Source organism: Neofelis nebulosa, chromosome 7 (assembly GCF_028018385.1).
Source record: "Neofelis nebulosa isolate mNeoNeb1 chromosome 7, mNeoNeb1.pri, whole genome shotgun sequence".
NCBI lineage: Eukaryota > Metazoa > Chordata > Mammalia > Carnivora > Felidae > Neofelis > Neofelis nebulosa.
The window spans coordinates 115,662,526-115,681,052 of record NC_080788.1 but is presented as its reverse complement, the minus strand read 5'-3'; the positions used below and the strand labels follow the sequence as shown (position 1 = coordinate 115,681,052).

Sequence of the window (18,527 nt, the reverse complement as noted above, 5' to 3'; positions counted from 1 at the left end):
ATTGGAAGCCGGCAGGATCCCAGGGAATCTGGAGGAAAGAAAATAGGCCCTTTCCATTGTGTATGCACTTTGGAAAATTGCAGTCTTTTTATAGATTCCAGGCTGCATCTGCAGCTTTTAGGTGGCCAGAGCCTCAGCTGACCAGAGGGTGTTCTGTGCGAGTTAGAAGTGCCCCCTCTGGGTAGATGCGGCCTGTCCCCTGGGCCCCAGGTGGCGTGGAGGCTGGGTTCAGCCCACATGTGTCCAGTGGGCACCCTTGTGCTAATTGTAGAGACGACCCGGTGGGTGGCTCCCTGCCTGAAGGGCTGTGGGTTGTACTCAGCAGCTGTCACTGTCCTCAGGTGCATGGCCAGCTCACCCAGGCCAGGGTCCCTGCAGGCTCCAGGCTACTGCCCAGAGCCCATGAACAGATCCAGAAATGTGGGGAGGCTGGGAGGTTCCCATGCCTGCTTGCTTCATTCAGTTATTGTTCTTTTCCACTGGCTGGCCCTCCAGCCTCTTTGATTGGCCAGAATCCTGGGTCACAGAGGGCCTTGGGCTCTTCACAGGGCTGCACACCCACAGCCCAATAGCTGGGTGGCCCACATGGACTTGGGCCTCACTCCCTGCCCAGGAGGCCTGGTGTCCACAAGCCCAGGTTAACACCAGTAGAGGGCTAGGTGGGTACAACTGAGATGGGAAAGGGGCTTCTTCCAGAAGGCTCGGGGCAGCTGTGCGGGTCTTGGGGGCCAGGTGGGGCTGACCCCATGCCTCTCATCCCTACAGGACATCAACAATGCCTGGGGCTGCCTAGAGCAGGCAGAGAAGGGCTATGAGGAGTGGCTGCTGAACGAGATCCGGAGGCTGGAGCGGCTCGACCACCTGGCAGAGAAATTCCGGCAGAAAGCCTCCATCCACGAGGCCTGGACGGACGGTAAGGCCAACCTGACCTCCTGCCTCCTGGAGGGTTCTGACCCTCGTGCTCCGCTGACTGAACTGCCAGGCCATGACTCCTTTCTCTCCTGCTTTTTGGTTTGTTTTGCTTTGTGTCTTACTGGTTGCTCGATGTTAGACAAGTTCATCAGCCCTTTGGTTGCCTCAGTTTCCTCGTCTGTAAAGTGGGGATAATCAGAGTATCAACTTCATAGGTTTATGAGAATTTGATGGATTACTACATCTGAAGCATCGAGAAGAGTTCCTGGCATAGTACGATGCTGTGTATGTGTAATTTGTTGATGGTTCTTGTCATCGTGATGATTTCTTCTTCCCTGAGTCCGTTAGGTTGGGGTTCGAATCCCGACTCTACCACCTAGAAGCAGAGTACATTTGGACCAGCAACTTCTGTAACATGCAGATGATCGTGTGTCCTCTCCTGTGTTAGCTTCCTAGGGCTACCAGAACAAATGACCACACACTGGCTGGCTTAACAGAAACGTGTTCTCTCACAGGTCAGGAGGGGTTCTAAGGGGAAGCGTCGGCAGAATTGATGCCTTCTGGAGGCTCTGAGCCGGAGGCCATCTGTGCTGCTTCCTGGCGTCTGGGGTTGCTGGCCATCCTTGGTGTGTCACTGACTTAGTTCAGTCCCTGCCTCCGTCCCCACATGGCTGCTTCTACGTCTCAGTGACGGAATTTCTCTTTCCTTTGCTAGTAAAGACACCAGTCATTGGATTTAGTCGCCTCCCTAATCTCGTATGACCTCATCTTAACTAATTGCATCTACAAAGACCCTGTTTTCTTTTTCCTTTTTTTTTTTTTTTAATGCTTATTTGTTTATTTTTGAGGGGGGTGGGAAAGGACAGAGAGAGGAAGAGAGAGAATCCCAGGCAGGCTCTGCACTCTCAGCACAGAGCCCGATGTGGGGCTCAAACTCACAAACAGTGAGGTCATGACCTGAGCCGAAATCCAGAGTCAGACGCTTAACCCGACTGAGCCACCCAGGTGCCCTGAGACTTTATTTTCAAATAAGGCCAGATTCTGAGGTTCTGGGTTGACATGAGTTTTGGGGGACCCTGTTCAACTCAGCATACCACCTCGTAGGATCGTTGTAGGCATCAGTATCACAAGTACCTTTTATGCTTAGATTAGTGCATGGCACGTAGAATGTACTCGGTAAGTGGTAGCCCTGGATATTCTTCCTCCACTGCCTTCTGGCCCCCAATTATAGTGACCTAGAGCCTTTTCCCTGTTAGCACAAGTGTGTTTCCATTACTCCAACTCAGAGGCATTTGGGGCCATGTCTGCTGTCTGCTTGTTGACGGCCGAAGTTAACTCCAAAGAGAGAATCACACCTGGAATCGTCTTTTCCTCAGAACCTGGGCCAGGGCTGGAGAAGAATCCACGCCGCCCGCCTCCTAGGGTTCTGCAGCCTCTTCGGCTGGAGCCCCTGTGGCAGACCCTATTGGCTGGTGGGGCACAATGTCCCCAGACTCCCCCATTGGGCTCCATTGGCCTCCTCCGATCTCAGGCTGGAGACGATTAGGGACAGCTGTACGCTGTGGCCACTCAGGGGCCGCCCGGCTTGGTAGGAGACGGGAGTGTGCTTGACTCAGCCTGAGGAGGTTGGGTTTCCTTCCGTGTTGGAAGAACACTAGGATGTGAGGTCGCTGCCCCCCCGCCCCCCCCACACATGCGCGAAGTTCTTTATGTAGGTACGGATGGTGCAGAGTACTAGAAACTGTACCAGTTCACCCATGCGCTTCTATCGTGCCCTCTCCAGGGCCAAGGAACCACTCACAGAAAGGTACAGAGCAGGGACCCCATCAACTGGCCAGCCGCCGGCAAGGACATGAGAAGTGCCGGCCCGCTGGCGGCGGACGCGGGCGCAGCACCTGGGCAAAGCAGCCCGGTGACACACATCCCCACCTAACGGTGTTCTTGCCTGCTGACCTAGGAATTCTTGAGACTGTCTAAAGAATTAACCCTAAATGTGGGGAAATCACACGTCTGCGGATGGTTGCCATGAGACCCTCTATAATAGCACAAGGCGAGGGGCCTGAATGCCACACGGTAGGGCGGCAGGTGGTTACACCACTGGTGGTTCGGCCACGTGATGGAACGCTGGCCACCGGAGGGGGCACGTGGGAAAGCTGGCGCCAAGGCAGAGACTCTGATGGTGTGCTGCTGAATGTTTGAAAAGCAGGAAACAGAATTTACATATACCCTATGGTCTTACCACAGCCTCCGTATAAGGAAAGACTGAAAAGGAGTAGATAGGTAGGCTCATCTGTAATTTTTTCCCCTAAACTTGTCATATTATTATTTGGACTTAAAGAAAAAGAAAGCGGAGGGGTGCCTGGCTAGCTCAGTCAGGGGAGCGTGCGACTCTTGATCTCACGATCTTGAATTCGAGCCCCACATTGGGTGCAGAGATGACTTAAAAAGAAAATCTTAAAAAAAAAAACCAAAAAACAAAGGAAAGAGAAGTAGAGGGAAGGGAAGGAGGGCCACATGAGGCGCAGTCTCCGGCTTCACGGCCCAGCTTTCGTTTGCTGAGCAGGGCAGAACATCCCTGGTGGACACAGACGTGGAAGGTGGGCGTGTGGGCAAGGCCAGGGCAGCCCCAGTCTGGTACCGGGTGTTTTACGAGACAGCTGGTGGACGTCATGTAGTGACAGCCCCAAGAGGTTCATTTCTCATCCCATTTCCTCCTGGAAAAGAGGGATCCAAGAAATGCAAGCCCTGCCCCACTCCTAAAGAGAGGGCAGTGTCCCTGACAGGGAATATTCTGGCCAGTGGTGGATTATTTGCAGAGGGCACTAGACATGCTGAGAAACTGAGACTGATTCAGGGGAGGGGTCCCTGCAGGGCTGCTGGGGGCTAGCAACAATAGCTGGAGAAACTCTAAAGATGGGGTGCCCCTGAGGTGCCTGGCTCGTTTTTTCCTGGTTATACCATAGGGCATAGCCCTGCACAGCCTTTGTATGTAACTGCTCCTCATGGCCATGGAACATGTACCATGTTCCATGGAAGGTAGTAACTTCCCTTACCTGGCCCCATAGGGGATGTTCAGTTGCACATCTGCTTTCTCGAACTGCAGATGATCGATAGCTATCTGGTGGACATCGTCTGGGGATGTACTCCCTGAAATGGGGCTCCCGGGGTCCCAAGGGGTGGATGGTTGGGGCCAAGAAGATGGGGGGCCCCGGCTTCCGCTTAGCCTTGTGTCCCTCTCTTTGAACCCAGGCAAAGAGGCTATGCTACGGCAGAAGGATTATGAGACCGCCACTCTCTCGGAGATCAAGGCCCTGCTCAAGAAGCATGAGGCCTTTGAGAGTGACCTTGCCGCCCACCAGGACCGCGTGGAGCAAATTGCCGCCATCGCACAGGAACTCAAGTATGTGAGGCCCAGTGAGGGCTGGGGCTGCTGGGAGAAGTGGGGCGTGGCCGTGAAAAGTGAGGCGGCTGAGTACAGCCGGTGCCCCGGTGGGAAGGGCGTCAATACAGAGGACTCTGAGTATCCCCCAGGTGGAGAAGGAGCCTGTGACCCTTCCCGTGGAGGGCCTCCGGTCCTTCCCTGTAAGTAGTGCAGGACCAGAGGATGACCATGTACACTCTGAGCTCTCACTGGGCCTCAGTGGCTCCCTGCCATTGGACATTGGGGTCAAGACTGCATTGCCTCCAGCTCAGGCGCAGGTGGGGGGGCGCCTTAGAACGGGCCTTCATTCATCTCCCAATGGTCCTCTGAAAGCCGTGGAGTTGGGGGTGGGAGGGCACGTGGAAGGTCTTGGTGAAGGGAGCATACCCCCAGCCCCAGGGAGAAGAGAGCAGGCCGTGGAGGTAACCTGGGTCACCTGACTCTTCCTGTCTCTTCCCTTCCAGTGAGCTGGACTATTACGACTCACCCAGTGTCAACGCCCGGTGCCAAAAGATCTGTGACCAGTGGGACAATCTGGGAGCCCTGACCCAGAAGCGGAGGGAAGCTCTGGAGGTGAGGGGCCCTGAGGGAGATGGCAGCTCTGTGTGCCTCTTTGCTTTGGGCCAGAAGGTCCCACTGCGTTGCCTGGACCTGCCGTGGCCTGTTGAAGGTTCACCCTGGCGCTGGATTGGGCTTTGCCTTAATGGAGACGCCTCCTTTGTGGCCCTGACCATACCTCCCCCTCATCGTTCAGTGCACTTCACAACCCAACCCCAGCCCTTGGAGAATTTTCCTATCTACAAACCAGACCGGGGGCCAGGCCGGGTGATTCCAATGTGGGATGGTCCGTAGACCCCACGTTAAGAAGCAGTGTCCCAGAGAAAGTCTGTTCTTTCGGTCTGACTTAGTCTGGTGCTTCCAGACTTGGACCCCTTGTGGCTGGCCAGGAGGACCTTGGGGGTTCAGGGGTGGGGGGAGCAGGGAGTGGTGATTCTGGATCTGACTCTGCTGCAACCCTTCTATCCACCCCCTCCCCTCAACTGCCATTCCTAGCGGACAGAGAAACTGCTGGAGACCATTGACCAGCTGTACCTGGAGTATGCCAAGCGGGCTGCACCCTTCAACAACTGGATGGAGGGGGCCATGGAGGATCTGCAGGACACCTTCATCGTGCACACCATCGAGGAGATCCAGGTGCGCTGCGGACCCGTCACCCCTGGAAGCTGCATCCCCACCAGACACCCGTGGAAACCTCACTCTGCAAACCTTACTCCTGCATGACTGCTCTCTAGGGAGAGGATGGGGGAATGGAGATAGCGAGCAAGGAGTTGATAGGTTTGGAAGAATTGCATTTTATTTATTTTGACTAGGTAATTTATGCACATTGTGTAAAACCAAAAAGATAAAAAGAATATTACGATAAATTCTCCCTCCTACCTTTGTCCCCCAGCCCCGCAGTCTCTGCACATGCAGGCAAATAGATTTATTTATTAACACGTTCTTCCCCATACCCTTTTTTAACACAAAAAGTAGCTTTGGTTGGGTACTGTATTCTGAACCCTTTATCTTTAACTAAATATTTTGGAGCTCATTGCATTGTAATAAACCACTTCCCCATTCTTTTATACAGCTGTGGAGTATTAGGTTTAAAAGATTTTGCAGAGGGAGAGCCTGGGTTGGGGGAGGTCACCTGGGGAGCAGACTTGTCCCTGACCTGACTGCAGGGCGGTGCGCACTCTAGGGTGGTCGCCCCTGACTTTACCAGCCACAGGCATGGAGCGGTTGCTTTAATGGCTCTGCCTTCACCTCCCCGTGGCCAGCCCTGCTCTCCTGGTTCTCAGCCATGAGAATCCTTGGTTGATGCTCCAGGTCTCCCCGCTGGTGTGGGGCCATGCCTTCAGTGGCCTTCCCACTCACCTCTACCCTGGGACCTGTAGGGCTCCCGTAGTTCATCTTGCCCACACGAGGCACCAGTCACTGTGTTTCTCTTGCATCCAGGGACTGACCACAGCCCACGAGCAGTTCAAGGCCACCCTCCCTGATGCCGACAAGGAACGCCTGGCCATCCTGGGTATCCACAACGAGGTGTCCAAGATTGTCCAGACCTACCACGTCAACATGGCGGGCACCAACCCCTACACAACCATCACTCCTCAGGAGATCAATAGCAAGTGGGACCACGTGAGTCCAAGGGCTGGTGGGACATTGTGGCCGAGCCATTGCAAGTTTTATGAGGGCAGGGATTTTACCTTTTTTGTTGTTGATTTTCATTGATTTTATTGATTTATTTATTTCATCATTACATGGCAAGCGTTCATCTGCCAAGTTAATGAATGAATTTCTGGAACAGGTCAACATGTTCACTCTTGTTCTATTTACTGACTGGCCCCTTCCCTTCATGGCTCCTCCATTCCCTGATCTGAAGAATGGGGCAGGTGGCTGGTCCATTCCCAAGGTTCTGTGATTGTTCCCACCCCAGGTGCGGCAGTTGGTGCCACGGAGGGACCAGGCCCTGACGGAGGAGCATGCCCGCCAGCAGCACAACGAGAGGCTACGCAAGCAGTTCGCGGCCCAGGCCAATGTCATCGGGCCCTGGATTCAGACCAAGATGGAGGTGAGTCCCATCATGGGAGGCAGGGATAGGGGTTTCCACCCCTTCCCAGCACCGTCCCAGCCAGTCAGGCTTGCCCTGTCTCCTCCTTGGCGAGACTCGTGGAAGAATGCAGTCCTAAATAGGTTCAAGATTGGTCTGCTGCCCTACAGAGGGTGTGGAGCCTGTCAGGGAAGGCCGGTGGGTTGGTCCCAATGTCTGGTTCGGGAGCGAAGACCTGCACAGGGATGCCACTGAAGAGCCACCTGAGAAAGTCCCACGGAGGGATGAGTGCCTGGGGAACTGACTAGCTTATTTCGGCTTATTTGGCTAACCAGGCCTCCCTTCCTCCTGAGCAAAGAGGAGGATCTTTCCAGAGAGAGAACCGAGACTCGGGTAGGCATAGAACTTTTTATTGAATCGTTGGGCCAGATATTGGGGTTCTGTAGATCAGGGAAGGGGGCACTGCTAGGGTTAGAGCATGGTGTCCCTCCGAGCTCCTTGAGGGCAAAGACCATCTCGAGGTCATGTTTGTGTCTCTCCTGTACCCCAGCCCTATCTGCTTAGCACATTGTGCATAGTAGGTGCTCAGGAAATATTTGCTGGGTCGAATTGAGTGCACAGAAAGGGCTTTTACAAATGTTTGTTTACATGGATGAAGGACAGACAGGAAGGGGGATTAGGCCTGGCCCATGGGGCAGGTGGGATTGAGTCAGGCCAAGGCAGGCATAGCCACTGAGGAGGTAAGTCCGGTGCTCTGAGGCTGTGAAGAATCTGGCTCCCTGGGCACAGAGAGAGTCCCTGAGATGGGTGACAGTTGGGAACAAGGCTTGGGCGGGGAGTTTGAATGGCAAGCAGAGGAATGAGCATTTAGGTTAGCAACTGACCTTGCAGCCCCTTTCTGAGGTTGAGAGCTACTTGAGAGACAGGAGGTATTTCATCTGATGATGACAGTGTTTGTCATACCCCTTTATGATGCTATTTCCATGCCAAAGTGCATCCCTGCTGAATGTGTCTTGCTCTCGACTTAACTAATTACCACTGACGGGTTCCCTGGTGCTGGAGTAGGAACCGAGGAATCATCTGAGGGGCTGACTGATGACCTAGGCACCCCAGTCCTTACCCTAGGGGCGCAGAGTGGGGTAGTCTGACCAGGGCTTCCTTTTGGGTGAGCAGGAGATTGGGCGGATCTCCATTGAGATGCACGGGACCCTGGAGGACCAGCTCAGCCACCTGCGGCAGTATGAGAAGAGCATTGTCAACTACAAGCCCAAGATCGACCAGCTGGAGGGCGACCACCAGCTCATCCAGGAGGCTCTCATCTTCGACAACAAGCACACTAACTACACCATGGAGGTGGGTGGCGCCGGCTCTGCTCCTCCAGGAAGGGAGCCCCGGATCCCATTCTGCTCCCTGCCCCCTGGGCTGGGGCAGGGCACAGTTATTCATCTTCCAAGGAAGCTAGCTGGTCATACTAGGAGGACAGACTCTTTGGAGTGAGGGGATACACACTGCTTCTCACTCCTAGAGCTCAGGGTCTTCAGTCCTCAGGGCCTTCTGAATTTCCAGGGAGCTTGTTGAGTATGCAGACTTTCAGGCTCCATCTCCAGAATTTGATTCACGAGGTCTGGGGTGGGGCTGAGGAATCAAAATTTTTAACAAACATCCTGGTGATTCAGATGCGGGTGGTCTCCAAACACTGGCTTAGGCACCTGCTTTCCAGGCGATGAATTGTTCGGGCCATGAAGGCACGTACGTGAGGTCACAGAGCAGGATATATGGGGAATTACCCAGGCTTTGTTCTTTAATCCTTCCCTCTACCAAACCTGCCCTCCTTCCTGACCTGACCCACGCTGTCAGTTCTGGTCTCTGCTGTCCCAGGCAGAGGCCACCGCCCTGCCTGAACTTCCCTGCTCATCATCTGGGTTCTCTGTCCTAGAGAGTGTGTTGTCCTTGTCCTGGTGATGCTGTAAATCCGGACAGAAGGCTGGATTTGATTGCTTGGGCCATTTTGACAGTTGGGGGAAGGGAGTAGCCAGGAGCAGCCTGGGTCCGGGCCTGGGGGGGCCCTTTGATGACAGGCCCCTCATGCACCCCTAGCACATCCGTGTGGGCTGGGAGCAGCTCCTCACCACCATCGCCAGGACCATCAATGAGGTGGAGAATCAGATCCTGACCCGAGATGCCAAAGGCATCAGCCAGGAGCAGATGAACGAGTTCCGAGCTTCCTTCAACCACTTTGACCGGGTGAGAGCCCCTGCACTTAGAGCAGCCCCCAACCCTTGCCCCAGGGCCCTGGAGGGCACTGCCCAGGGGATGGGCGGCCATGCTGGGCCAGTTCCTGGGCAGGAAGTGCTGTCAACCTGTCCTGGTGTCCTGTGAATTTCCCTGCTTTTCTGAAGCAAGAGCTCATGTAGTGGGTAGAGACAGGCTGTTTGGCCCATGACGCTTGCTCTTCTGCCACGAGGGGTCAGCCCTTGGGAGCAAGGCTACCATGGCCTTAAGGGCAGGCCTGATGTCCCCTGGCTGTGGGGACTATCACTTGCCTCTGCCTCAGGACAGAGGAGCAGAGGCTTCCTCCCCACCGCACCCCCCACCCCCACCCCACAGCCTTCGGGAGACGCTATGGGGGTGTCAGTGATGTTAAGTCATGGGTTCTCATCCTAGCTCAGGGACAGGCTGGGCTCTGTGTGGGCTGCCCCTCCCAGTGCCCTGGGGCTCCGGGGCGGCCAGAGGGGTGGAAGCATGGGGCCAGGTGCTGCCCACCACCTCTGCCTGCTTCACTGTCCTCCAGCCTCTTGGGTGAGGTGGGTGAGGCCCTCTTAGAAAGCCGGGTCTGGGCATTGGGGCTGGGGTGGGCTGGGCACCCCCATGGCTCACCGTGCTCCCCTCTGGCCAGCTTCCCGGAGCAGGGCTGTGTGCGCCAGGGAGAGGGCACCCTCTGGACCTGGTCCGTGTGTCTAACCGTGTGCACTTTTATTTCCCCTCCTCCCCTGCCCCTTCCACCCTCCACCCTCTCCATCCGCATGCCTTTGTCCCTGTGTCTCCCCACACACACCACCCTCCACCCGGGGCATGGCCCACCCCCCTCCCCTCACGGCCTCCACCTCCCTGGCACCGCATGGCTCGCTGCCTGGCACACGGCGGCCCCAGGATCACTCCGGCACGCTGGGTCCCGAGGAGTTCAAAGCCTGCCTCATCAGCTTGGGTTATGATATTGGCAACGACCCCCAGGTACTCGCCTCCTGCATGGAGCACGCTCAGGGGTGGCATCCGGGGCGAGAAATAACGCGTTTCTCCTTTTTCTTTTCTCTCTCTGTCTGGATCTCCCTGTCTTCCCTTTCCTGTGGGCCTCGGGGCTCGTCTTCTCCTGCTGTCCCTGCCTGGCCTGCGTCGGGCTCCTACCTCTGACCTCTGCCCTTGGTTGTCTTTCGTGGGAACCTGCTCGGGGCCCACCTTCCTCTCTCCTCGTTGCCCTCCATCCTGTGGACCAACTTTTGTACCTCCCTCTTCTTTCTCCTCCCTGTGGATGTGTCTCTTCCTGTGTTCCTTTTCCCCTCCAAACCTCCCAACCGTACACCTTGACCTCCCCTCTGGCCATCTGTTCCCTGTCTTCCTGGCCCCGGGCCGGCTCTTCCTCCTCCTGCCTCTGACCCTCGCTACTGCCCCACAGAAGAAGACAGGCATGATGGACACGGATGATTTCCGCGCCTGCCTTATCTCCATGGGTTACAACATGGTAATGTAAACCCCACCCTCTGTTCTGGCGAGGGCCAGCCAGCTGGCCAGAGAAGCCAAGTCCTGGCCAGGGTAGGCTGGAGGCCCCGGGCTAGGGGCTGCTCTCCCCGGAGGGCCCTCAAGATTCTGGTCAGTGGGGAAGATGGTGCCCTGAAGTCTGGGCCCGGCCTCGTGGCCTGTGCGTGTCCCAGAGGCCTGGCCTTCTCCCCTCCGTCTCAGTGCTGGCATTGTCTTTTGGTACTTACTATGGAGATGGGCTTTTTCACTCCCATGGCAGATGGCGGGGCTGACCCCAAGGCCAGCAGGAGGGACTGGTAGTTCGGCCTTTCTGGCCCCGAGTTGGCTCTACTTCGTCTTTTCGTGAAGCAAGAGATTTCTGTCTCTGCCCTGGTGGGGGCTCCAGCCACGCCTGCCGCCCCTTGGCCTTCACAACTTTCTCAGTGGTCTGCTCCCACGCAGGCCTTCTGAGCAGAGCAGGGGCCTACCTGGGCGGCCGGGCAGCTCCTGAGCCATGATGCAGAGCACAGAGCTTGTGGGCTGCCCGGGGCAGAGCAAGGGTGCAGGCTGTCTATGTGGGGAGCCCAGGAGTAAATCCCAGCTCCACTATCTCCAGCTTGGGGACCAGGGGAACCCTGCAGGCCTGTCGTAAGGGTTAAATGAAGGAACTTCCCTGAATGCTGGGCACGTGTCTGGCACACAGAGTACGGGGTGGTGGGGAGAGCACAGGCTGTGGAAGCAGACCATCCAAGTTCAAGTTCCAACTCTACTACTTACTGGCCGTGTGACCTTGAGCAAGTCACCAAGCCCGTCCGGGCCTCGGGTTTCTCATGTGGAAGCCTGATGGAAATAATAAATGCCCGTGTCCTATGGTCGTGGTGAGGGTTAAGTGAGATGAAATGTGTGTGGTGGTTAGAGTAGCGCCTGGCGTGCAGTGGTTGTGATTACAGCTGTGACCGGCATTATCAGCATTTGCTCCCCCGGGAACCTGCAGGGGGCTGGAAGCCTGAACCGGGTCTCCACTCCTAGATGTTGTGTCCCTGTCATGCCCTCAGGACAGCCCAGGTTAGGTCAGAGGGCCGCTGTGCCCCGCCTCTGACAGCCTCAGGCTACTCTGAGCCCCCTGGGGCTTCAGGACCATAGGAGAGATTCCCAGCGGGCTGTGGCAGAGAGGCTGACCGGCCTGGGGTTGGCTCTTCTCTCCAGGGAGAGGCAGAATTTGCCCGCATCATGAGCATTGTGGATCCCAACCGCCTGGGGGTAGTGACGTTCCAGGCCTTCATCGACTTTATGTCTCGGGAGACGGCCGACACGGACACAGCAGACCAAGTCATGGCCTCCTTCAAGATCCTGGCTGGGGACAAGGTGGGTCTACTATGGCGTGGGCACCGTGCAGGGGCCACTCTGATCTGGAGGGGAGGCCACTTGCACCTCATAGCCTCTTCCTCCCGCTGGGGCCTCCCAGTGCTGTCCACTTCTACCCATGTCTGTAATGCCTGGGCATCTGCTAAGGTGTTAGGACACATATTAGCTTAAAGGGGTCTCCTGCCAGGGCGTGGGACTCCTTCACACTTGGGATGGAGTGATGAGTGACAGAGGTGGGTAGAGTGGGGGTCGGGGGGGGGGGTGGTATGTGACTGAGTGATGTAAGGGTGATGTCACCCTTACGTCACTCTGGGCATAGGTGTGGAAGGTTGGAGGGGAGCAGGAGGGAAGCATGTCTCGCATTTGTCTACCCCAAGCAGCAATCCGTTTTGGTTTCCAAATTTCCCAAGTTCCCTGCCTGGCAGTGGAAAAGTGGGAGCACCAGGGGAAACTAGCAAAGCAGGGATTCTAGGGGCCAGATTTCCTTTAATCCTTAATGCCATCCTTTCCTTTCAGACGGGAAAGATTCAGTTATAAAAAACGAAAGCCAATAGGGATTTATGATTTTGGAAATGCCTCAGTCCATAAGGGAAAAAAGACTGAACCTATAGAGGTTCCTAAAGGTCTGATTTAAGTTCAGGGACACCTTATCAGAGTCATACCTAGAGCTGGAATGACCCTCAGAAACCACCTTGTTGAAGTGACTCTGGGGCCTGGTCTCCTGACTTCTGGAGTGATCTGATCAACCCCACCCTCCTTGAAACTGGTTCCTAGGGGACTCTGGCAAAAAGTAGGGCATGGGGCTAGGGGCCCACCTTGTGGGTCAGATCCTGTGAGTGAGCCCTTCTGGAGCCTGAAGCTCCCAAGAGAAGCAGCTTCCAAGGAGGCCTGTCATGGGCAAGCAGATAACCTGGATCGGGAGCCAGGCTGGGCGGGGGCGGGGGCAGGGGCAGGCCCAAGACCTGCCAACGCAGTGGAGGAGATAGCAGCCGGGTGTCAAACTTGGATGCTCACTGTTTGCTGAAATGACACAACCTCCACAGAGCCCAGCTTGAGTGTGTGTGGGGTCCCCTGTCTTCCACCAGAGTACCTGCTGGTGTTGATCCTGCCCATGGTTCCTGCAGACTAGAGTGGTACATGAAATTACAGGTGTAGTTCCCACTTTGAATTAGCTTGGAAGCGGGCCAAAGTCGGTGTTGCAATGGCAAACAGGAGATTTTAAATGCCTGTGTATTTCGTGGTGTATGTGTATGCCTGTGTATGCATAATAAACACACGTGTATACTTGGTGTACACGTGGATATATGTGCACACACATGCCTGCGTCTCCAGAAGCGGGAGGGCGGGGCACTTCCTGCCGCCCTGAGTGAGGGTCCCGGCCGCCCCGCCCGCTCTCTCTGCAGAACTACATCACGGTGGACGAGCTGCGCCGAGAGCTGCCGCCGGATCAGGCGGAGTACTGCATCGCCCGGATGGCCCCCTACACCGGCCCCGACGCCGTGCCCGGTGCTCTGGACTACATGTCCTTCTCCACGGCGCTGTACGGCGAGAGCGACCTCTAACCCGCCGGCCCCGGCCAGCGCCCTCGCCCTGCCCGCTGTGCGCCCCCGCCCTGCGCCCCCCGCTGCTCCCCCCCGCCCGCCATCCCAGCCCGGGTTTGGTCTCCTCGCGCAGCCTCGAACCCTCGAACCGGGTGAGCCGGGACCCACGTGGCGTCGAGCCGCCCTGCCCGCAAAGTGACAGTTTACAAAATTATTTTCTGCAAAAAAAAGAAAAAAAAAAGTTACATTAAAAAAAGTAAAAACAAAAAACACAAAAAAAACACCAAAAAACCACATATTTTATTATAGAAAAAGTATTTTTTTCTCCACCAGACTTCAATGGAAAAGAGGAAAAATTAACTGTTTGCACCGAAATGTTTTGTTTTGTTGTGACATAGGAAAATAACCAAGCACAATGTTATATTCCATACTTTTTATCGATTTTTTTTCCTCTCTGTATCATCTGCTGTATTCATTTCGCCAATCTCATGTCCACCTTGATGTGGGAGTGGGGGTGGGGGGTGGGGGTGGGGGGATCTTGTCAAAAGGCACATTGGTGCATGTGTGTTTGCTAGCTCACTTGTCCATGAAAATATTTTATGATATTAAAGAAAATCTTTTGAAATGGCTGTTTTCTAAGGAAGAGAATTTATGTGGCTTGTCTCCTCGTTTTTAAGTCCAGAAGTGTGGTTAGGTTCTTTATCAGCACACACTATTTTCCCTTTAATTTTAATATTGCCTATTAAAAATGGTCAGAACAAGATCGGAGAGTGTGGACAACTTTGGTATTGCTTGTCACACACCATATTAAAGCGACAGCGTTCCCATGACCGCTTTTTGCTTGCTCCTTGCTTACTGTTTTCCAGAAGTGTGTGTGTGGGGTCAAGGATGATGGGGGCCACCTGTACCCAACCTTAATATGTTTATGACCTTGGCATAGTCAATCCAAGAGTTGGATACTTTACTGAAAGAGCCACCCAGGCGACCCCCTTTATTTTAAAAAAGAAAAGGTGGTTTCCTCAGAAGGCTCCTGTGAGTTGAGAATAAGGTCACAGATGTGACCCATTAAAGGAAGGGGCCGTTTAATGATAAGTCCTACCTTTGTTTTCTGTGGCATGAAACAGCTCTGTGACATCTCTGTGCCCCCCTTCCTTGTATCTTTGCTACAAGGGAACGCACTGAGGTCTCAGTAACCCTTCCCATCCCTTGCTATTCAAAATGTTCCACAGACAACAGCTGTCCAGCATCACCTGGGAGCTTGCTGGAAATACAGAGTCCCAGGCCCCACCCCAGACTTTCAGACTCAGAATCTGCATTTTTTTTAATGTTTATTTATTTTTGAAAGAGTACAAACAGGGGAGGGGCAGAGAGAGAGGGAGACACAGAATCCGAAGCAGGCTCCCGGCTCTGAGCTGTCAGCACAGATCCCAATGTGGGGCTCGAACCCACGAACTGTGAGATCATGACCTGAGCCAAAGTCGGACGCTTAACTGACTGAGCCATGCAGGCACCCCATAGTCTGCATTTTAACAAGATCCCCAGGGGATCTGTGTGCACTGCTCTGGCTTCTGTAGTTTTTTCTCCTTACCTGTCTCTCCTCCCTGAGGCTTTTACTTCAAGTACAGGGAGTAAAGACAATTAGTGATCATACCAGTAATAACAGTGCAGTAGACTGCCATTTCCCAAATGGGTAAACTGCACTACAGTTCCCTTATCTGTTAAGTGGGAATAATAGTGCTTTTGGAAAGCCATCGCGGTAACACATAGAGCTCCAAGAATATTAGAACATTTTGGAATATTCACTTCCCAGGGAAGGAGGCAAGAAGGCCATTCAGAAGGAAGGACCTGGGGTAGAGGTTGGCATTTGCTTTGGGAAACATTCCTGTCAGTGTTACCACTGGCTGGTAAAAAGTCCAGAAAATGCTCAGCGTCGGTCTGCTGTGGGTATAGCTGTACGGGGAGAGCCGTGGAACAAGGCCAGAGGCTGGTCTCGGAAGGTCAGAGTCCTTTGAGAGAGGCCAATACATAAGATGGCTTCTTTTAGCTATTTATATGCAAGTCTAACCAAGGGTACAGTGGGACAGGAGTTGAAGAGAAGGGGAAATCGTTCCAACCAGAAAGTTTCCTAAACCTGGGGTGCAAGCACTTTACCATACCACAGTTTCCAGAGGTACAATCAATCAACCTTTTCACTGCTCGCTTTAAAAAAGAAATTGTGTAAGAGTCCTTTCAATGCAAGTATGCTTACTGAGTTATTCCACATCCTTTAGAGAAATTCCCTTATTTGATTTTTTCAATATTCAAGCATGCTTGTATGTGGGCAAATGACTATAGTTACTTTAAATGTTCAATCTGTTAAAGAGATAAAAATTTTAAAACCTGTTTCTTAAGCTTTCTAGGTCACCACACTTGTCTTAATATATTGACAATATGATTTTTTCTGTAAAAGTAAAAACACTCTTGCTTGTCCTAATCATTCATACATCTTAAGTTAACCACCCACAAACAACCCCGTTTAAATTTCCCAAAATAATTAAGTTCCTTTAAATATTTTAAACATATTTACGAATTTTCATTCTTTCCAGTACATCAGACTCCCACCAAGGCAAATTCAAATTGAAGCAGCAAAGTCTTAGCACAAAGCAGTTGAAGTATTATAAATGTAAATCAAGTTCTCTGGAGCAGTGCAAAGCTGTTTACTAACAATTCTCTTACACCTCCAAAATTAAAATCATGCATTTAATTTCAATTACACATTCCAGATGAAAATCCCAAAGCAGATAGGTGCTGGGCTCTCTTTTGTGTTCAAACTCCTTAGATTAAGCCACAGGTTGTCACGAGTATAAAACTGTGTAACCCCCCCTCCCCCCCCTCCAGAATCTTAATACTGAGAGTCTGACTTACTTCATCCATTTACTTATTTCTACATAGGTGATTTTAAGTTCCCCTATTGCTCATTGCTGAGTTTTCGGGTCACAGGTTCAGAATTGTGATATCTGTCATGTGGCGATTCCAAACCAGGACACAAGATGAAGTGCTCACCCACTTCTAGATTTCACCCAAGGCACCGGGGAACTCATGGCCTTGACTCCAATAGTCAAGTGCTGTGTGCTGTGCCCCGAGCCCATGCCCCTCACCTGCTGGTCATCTCTTATGTTTCACCCTTTGCCAATTTTCATTGTAAACAATTCCAGCTTACTTGCAATGATAGGGTAGGTGGAATTTTCTGTCCTGATGCAGGTGGCAGTTGGTTGTTCCTGCATCCTTGGGATGAGCTCATTGACTCTCTTTCTTGCCTATGTAGAGTATGTGTTTCTCTTGTATTTTTATCTGCCTCTGTCCATACATTTGGAGGGACTTTGGTGACAGCCTGATGAAGGCCAGTCTACGAAAATAGCTCCTCTCTCTCTGGCCTGTCAAGAGTTTGGTTGAGATCCTGTGGCCATTCCAAGTCCCAGGCCTGTCTCAGGAATCTGCTGTTTCCTCCATCACTGGACCAACTCAAAACTGTCCCCTGGACACAGGACTAATGCTCAAAGGGTACAGTCAGTGTGGTGAGTGAGTTAACACAACTGAGAACAGTTAAGATTTCCTTAGGTTGGAAGGGGATGAGAGGCTCGGCCAGTACCTTGGTCTGTGCCAGGTAGGGTTGCTCAGTATGGAGGGTGTCCAAGGGTGGCGTGTGTGGTGAGGGGTGCCTCTGAGTCGTCCCACCTAAACCCAGCCTTAGACTAGGGTCTGCCTTCCTGTCACTGAGGGAACGAATACAACCTCTTTTGACATCAGTGCCTTTCAAAGGAGACACGTGGGCTCAGGTGTGCCCTCCTACTCCCCAGCTAGGTAAATAACCTCCCCAAATGGCATCAATAATGCCACTTACCTTTTGTGCCTGGCACACGATAGGCATTTAATAGGTGACAATAAGGATTAATATAGTGTTTTAAAAAAAAAAATTAGCTGTGCTTTGTTATGCTATTTTAAAAATTCTTGAGGCAAAAGGCCTGGTTCTAGAAAAATACCATTAAGGGGAGTCCTCTTCCGGTCTTTGAGCTCTGTGGTGGGCTTAATAATAGTCCCCAGGAGACGTCCCCGTCCTGATCCCTGGAACGTGTGATTATGCCACTGCGCATGGCAGATGGCACTTTGCAGATGTATTGAAGGATCTTGAGATGGGGAGAATATTCTGGATTATCTGGGTGGGCCTTCCTCAAGAGGTAGGGATGGTGGAGGTAGAGATTGGAGTGCTGTAGAGCCATAAACTGAGGGATGTGGATGGCTAGTAGAAACTGGGACAGACGAGGAAATGGATTCTCCCCTAGAACCTCCAGAAGAAACGCAGCCCTGCTACTGACTTTGTATTTCTGATCTCTAGAACTATATCGGCTTACCTTGTTTTATGGCACCTCACAGATACCGTGTTTTGTACAGGTTGAAATTTTTTGGCAGCCGGGAGTCGAGCAAGTCTCTCGGCGCCATTTTTCCAACAGCATTTGCCAACTTCGTGTCTCTGTGTCAATAAAGTATTTTAAAATTAAGGCACACGCATCTTTTTTTTTTTTTTTTGACATAATGCTATCGCACGCTTAATAGGCTGCAGTATAGTGTAAACATACATTTATATGCAGTGGAGAACCAAAAAATTCATTTGATTTGCTTTATTGTGATATTTGCTTAATTGTGGTGGTCTGGAACCAAACCTGCAATATCTCTGAGGTAGATGCCTGTATAAGATAATAAACTCGTGTTGTTTGAAGCCACTATGTTTGTGGTAATTTGTTACAGCAGCAGTAGGAAACTCACACCTGCTCCATTGTTCAGGCCTCACGGGAGCCTGGTTGCCTCCCTGACGCCAGGGGCCCATGTTATAGGCTTCAGGCTCTAGAGAAACCTCTCCTGCTTCAAAAGCTTGAGTTTGCAATGTTGGCCCCTGGGAGGCTGCCACAGCTGTTGGACCAGAGCCCCT

At 52.9% G+C, this 18,527-nt stretch overlaps 1 protein-coding gene across 3 annotated transcripts in view; it reads left to right on the top strand.

The window, feature by feature from the left end:
* Positions 1–18,321, top strand: part of ACTN1 (actinin alpha 1) — a 100,580-nt gene extending 82,259 nt beyond the window's left edge. The window contains exons 11-22 of one of the 3 annotated variants that reach the window (XM_058739446.1): positions 766–913; positions 4,162–4,312; positions 4,798–4,906; positions 5,387–5,527; positions 6,332–6,514; positions 6,813–6,947; positions 8,100–8,279; positions 9,024–9,170; positions 10,077–10,157; positions 10,597–10,662; positions 11,865–12,023; positions 13,427–18,321. In XM_058739446.1, coding sequence (XP_058595429.1) covers positions 766–913; positions 4,162–4,312; positions 4,798–4,906; positions 5,387–5,527; positions 6,332–6,514; positions 6,813–6,947; positions 8,100–8,279; positions 9,024–9,170; positions 10,077–10,157; positions 10,597–10,662; positions 11,865–12,023; positions 13,427–13,585 — 1,659 coding nt within the window. In that variant the 3' untranslated portion in view covers positions 13,586–18,321. The remainder of the gene's footprint in view (positions 1–765; positions 914–4,161; positions 4,313–4,797; positions 4,907–5,386; positions 5,528–6,331; positions 6,515–6,812; positions 6,948–8,099; positions 8,280–9,023; positions 9,171–10,076; positions 10,158–10,596; positions 10,663–11,864; positions 12,024–13,426) is intronic. The other 2 variants (XM_058739448.1, XM_058739447.1) reach the window with 2 other exon arrangements.
* Positions 18,322–18,527: the final 206 nt, after the last annotated feature.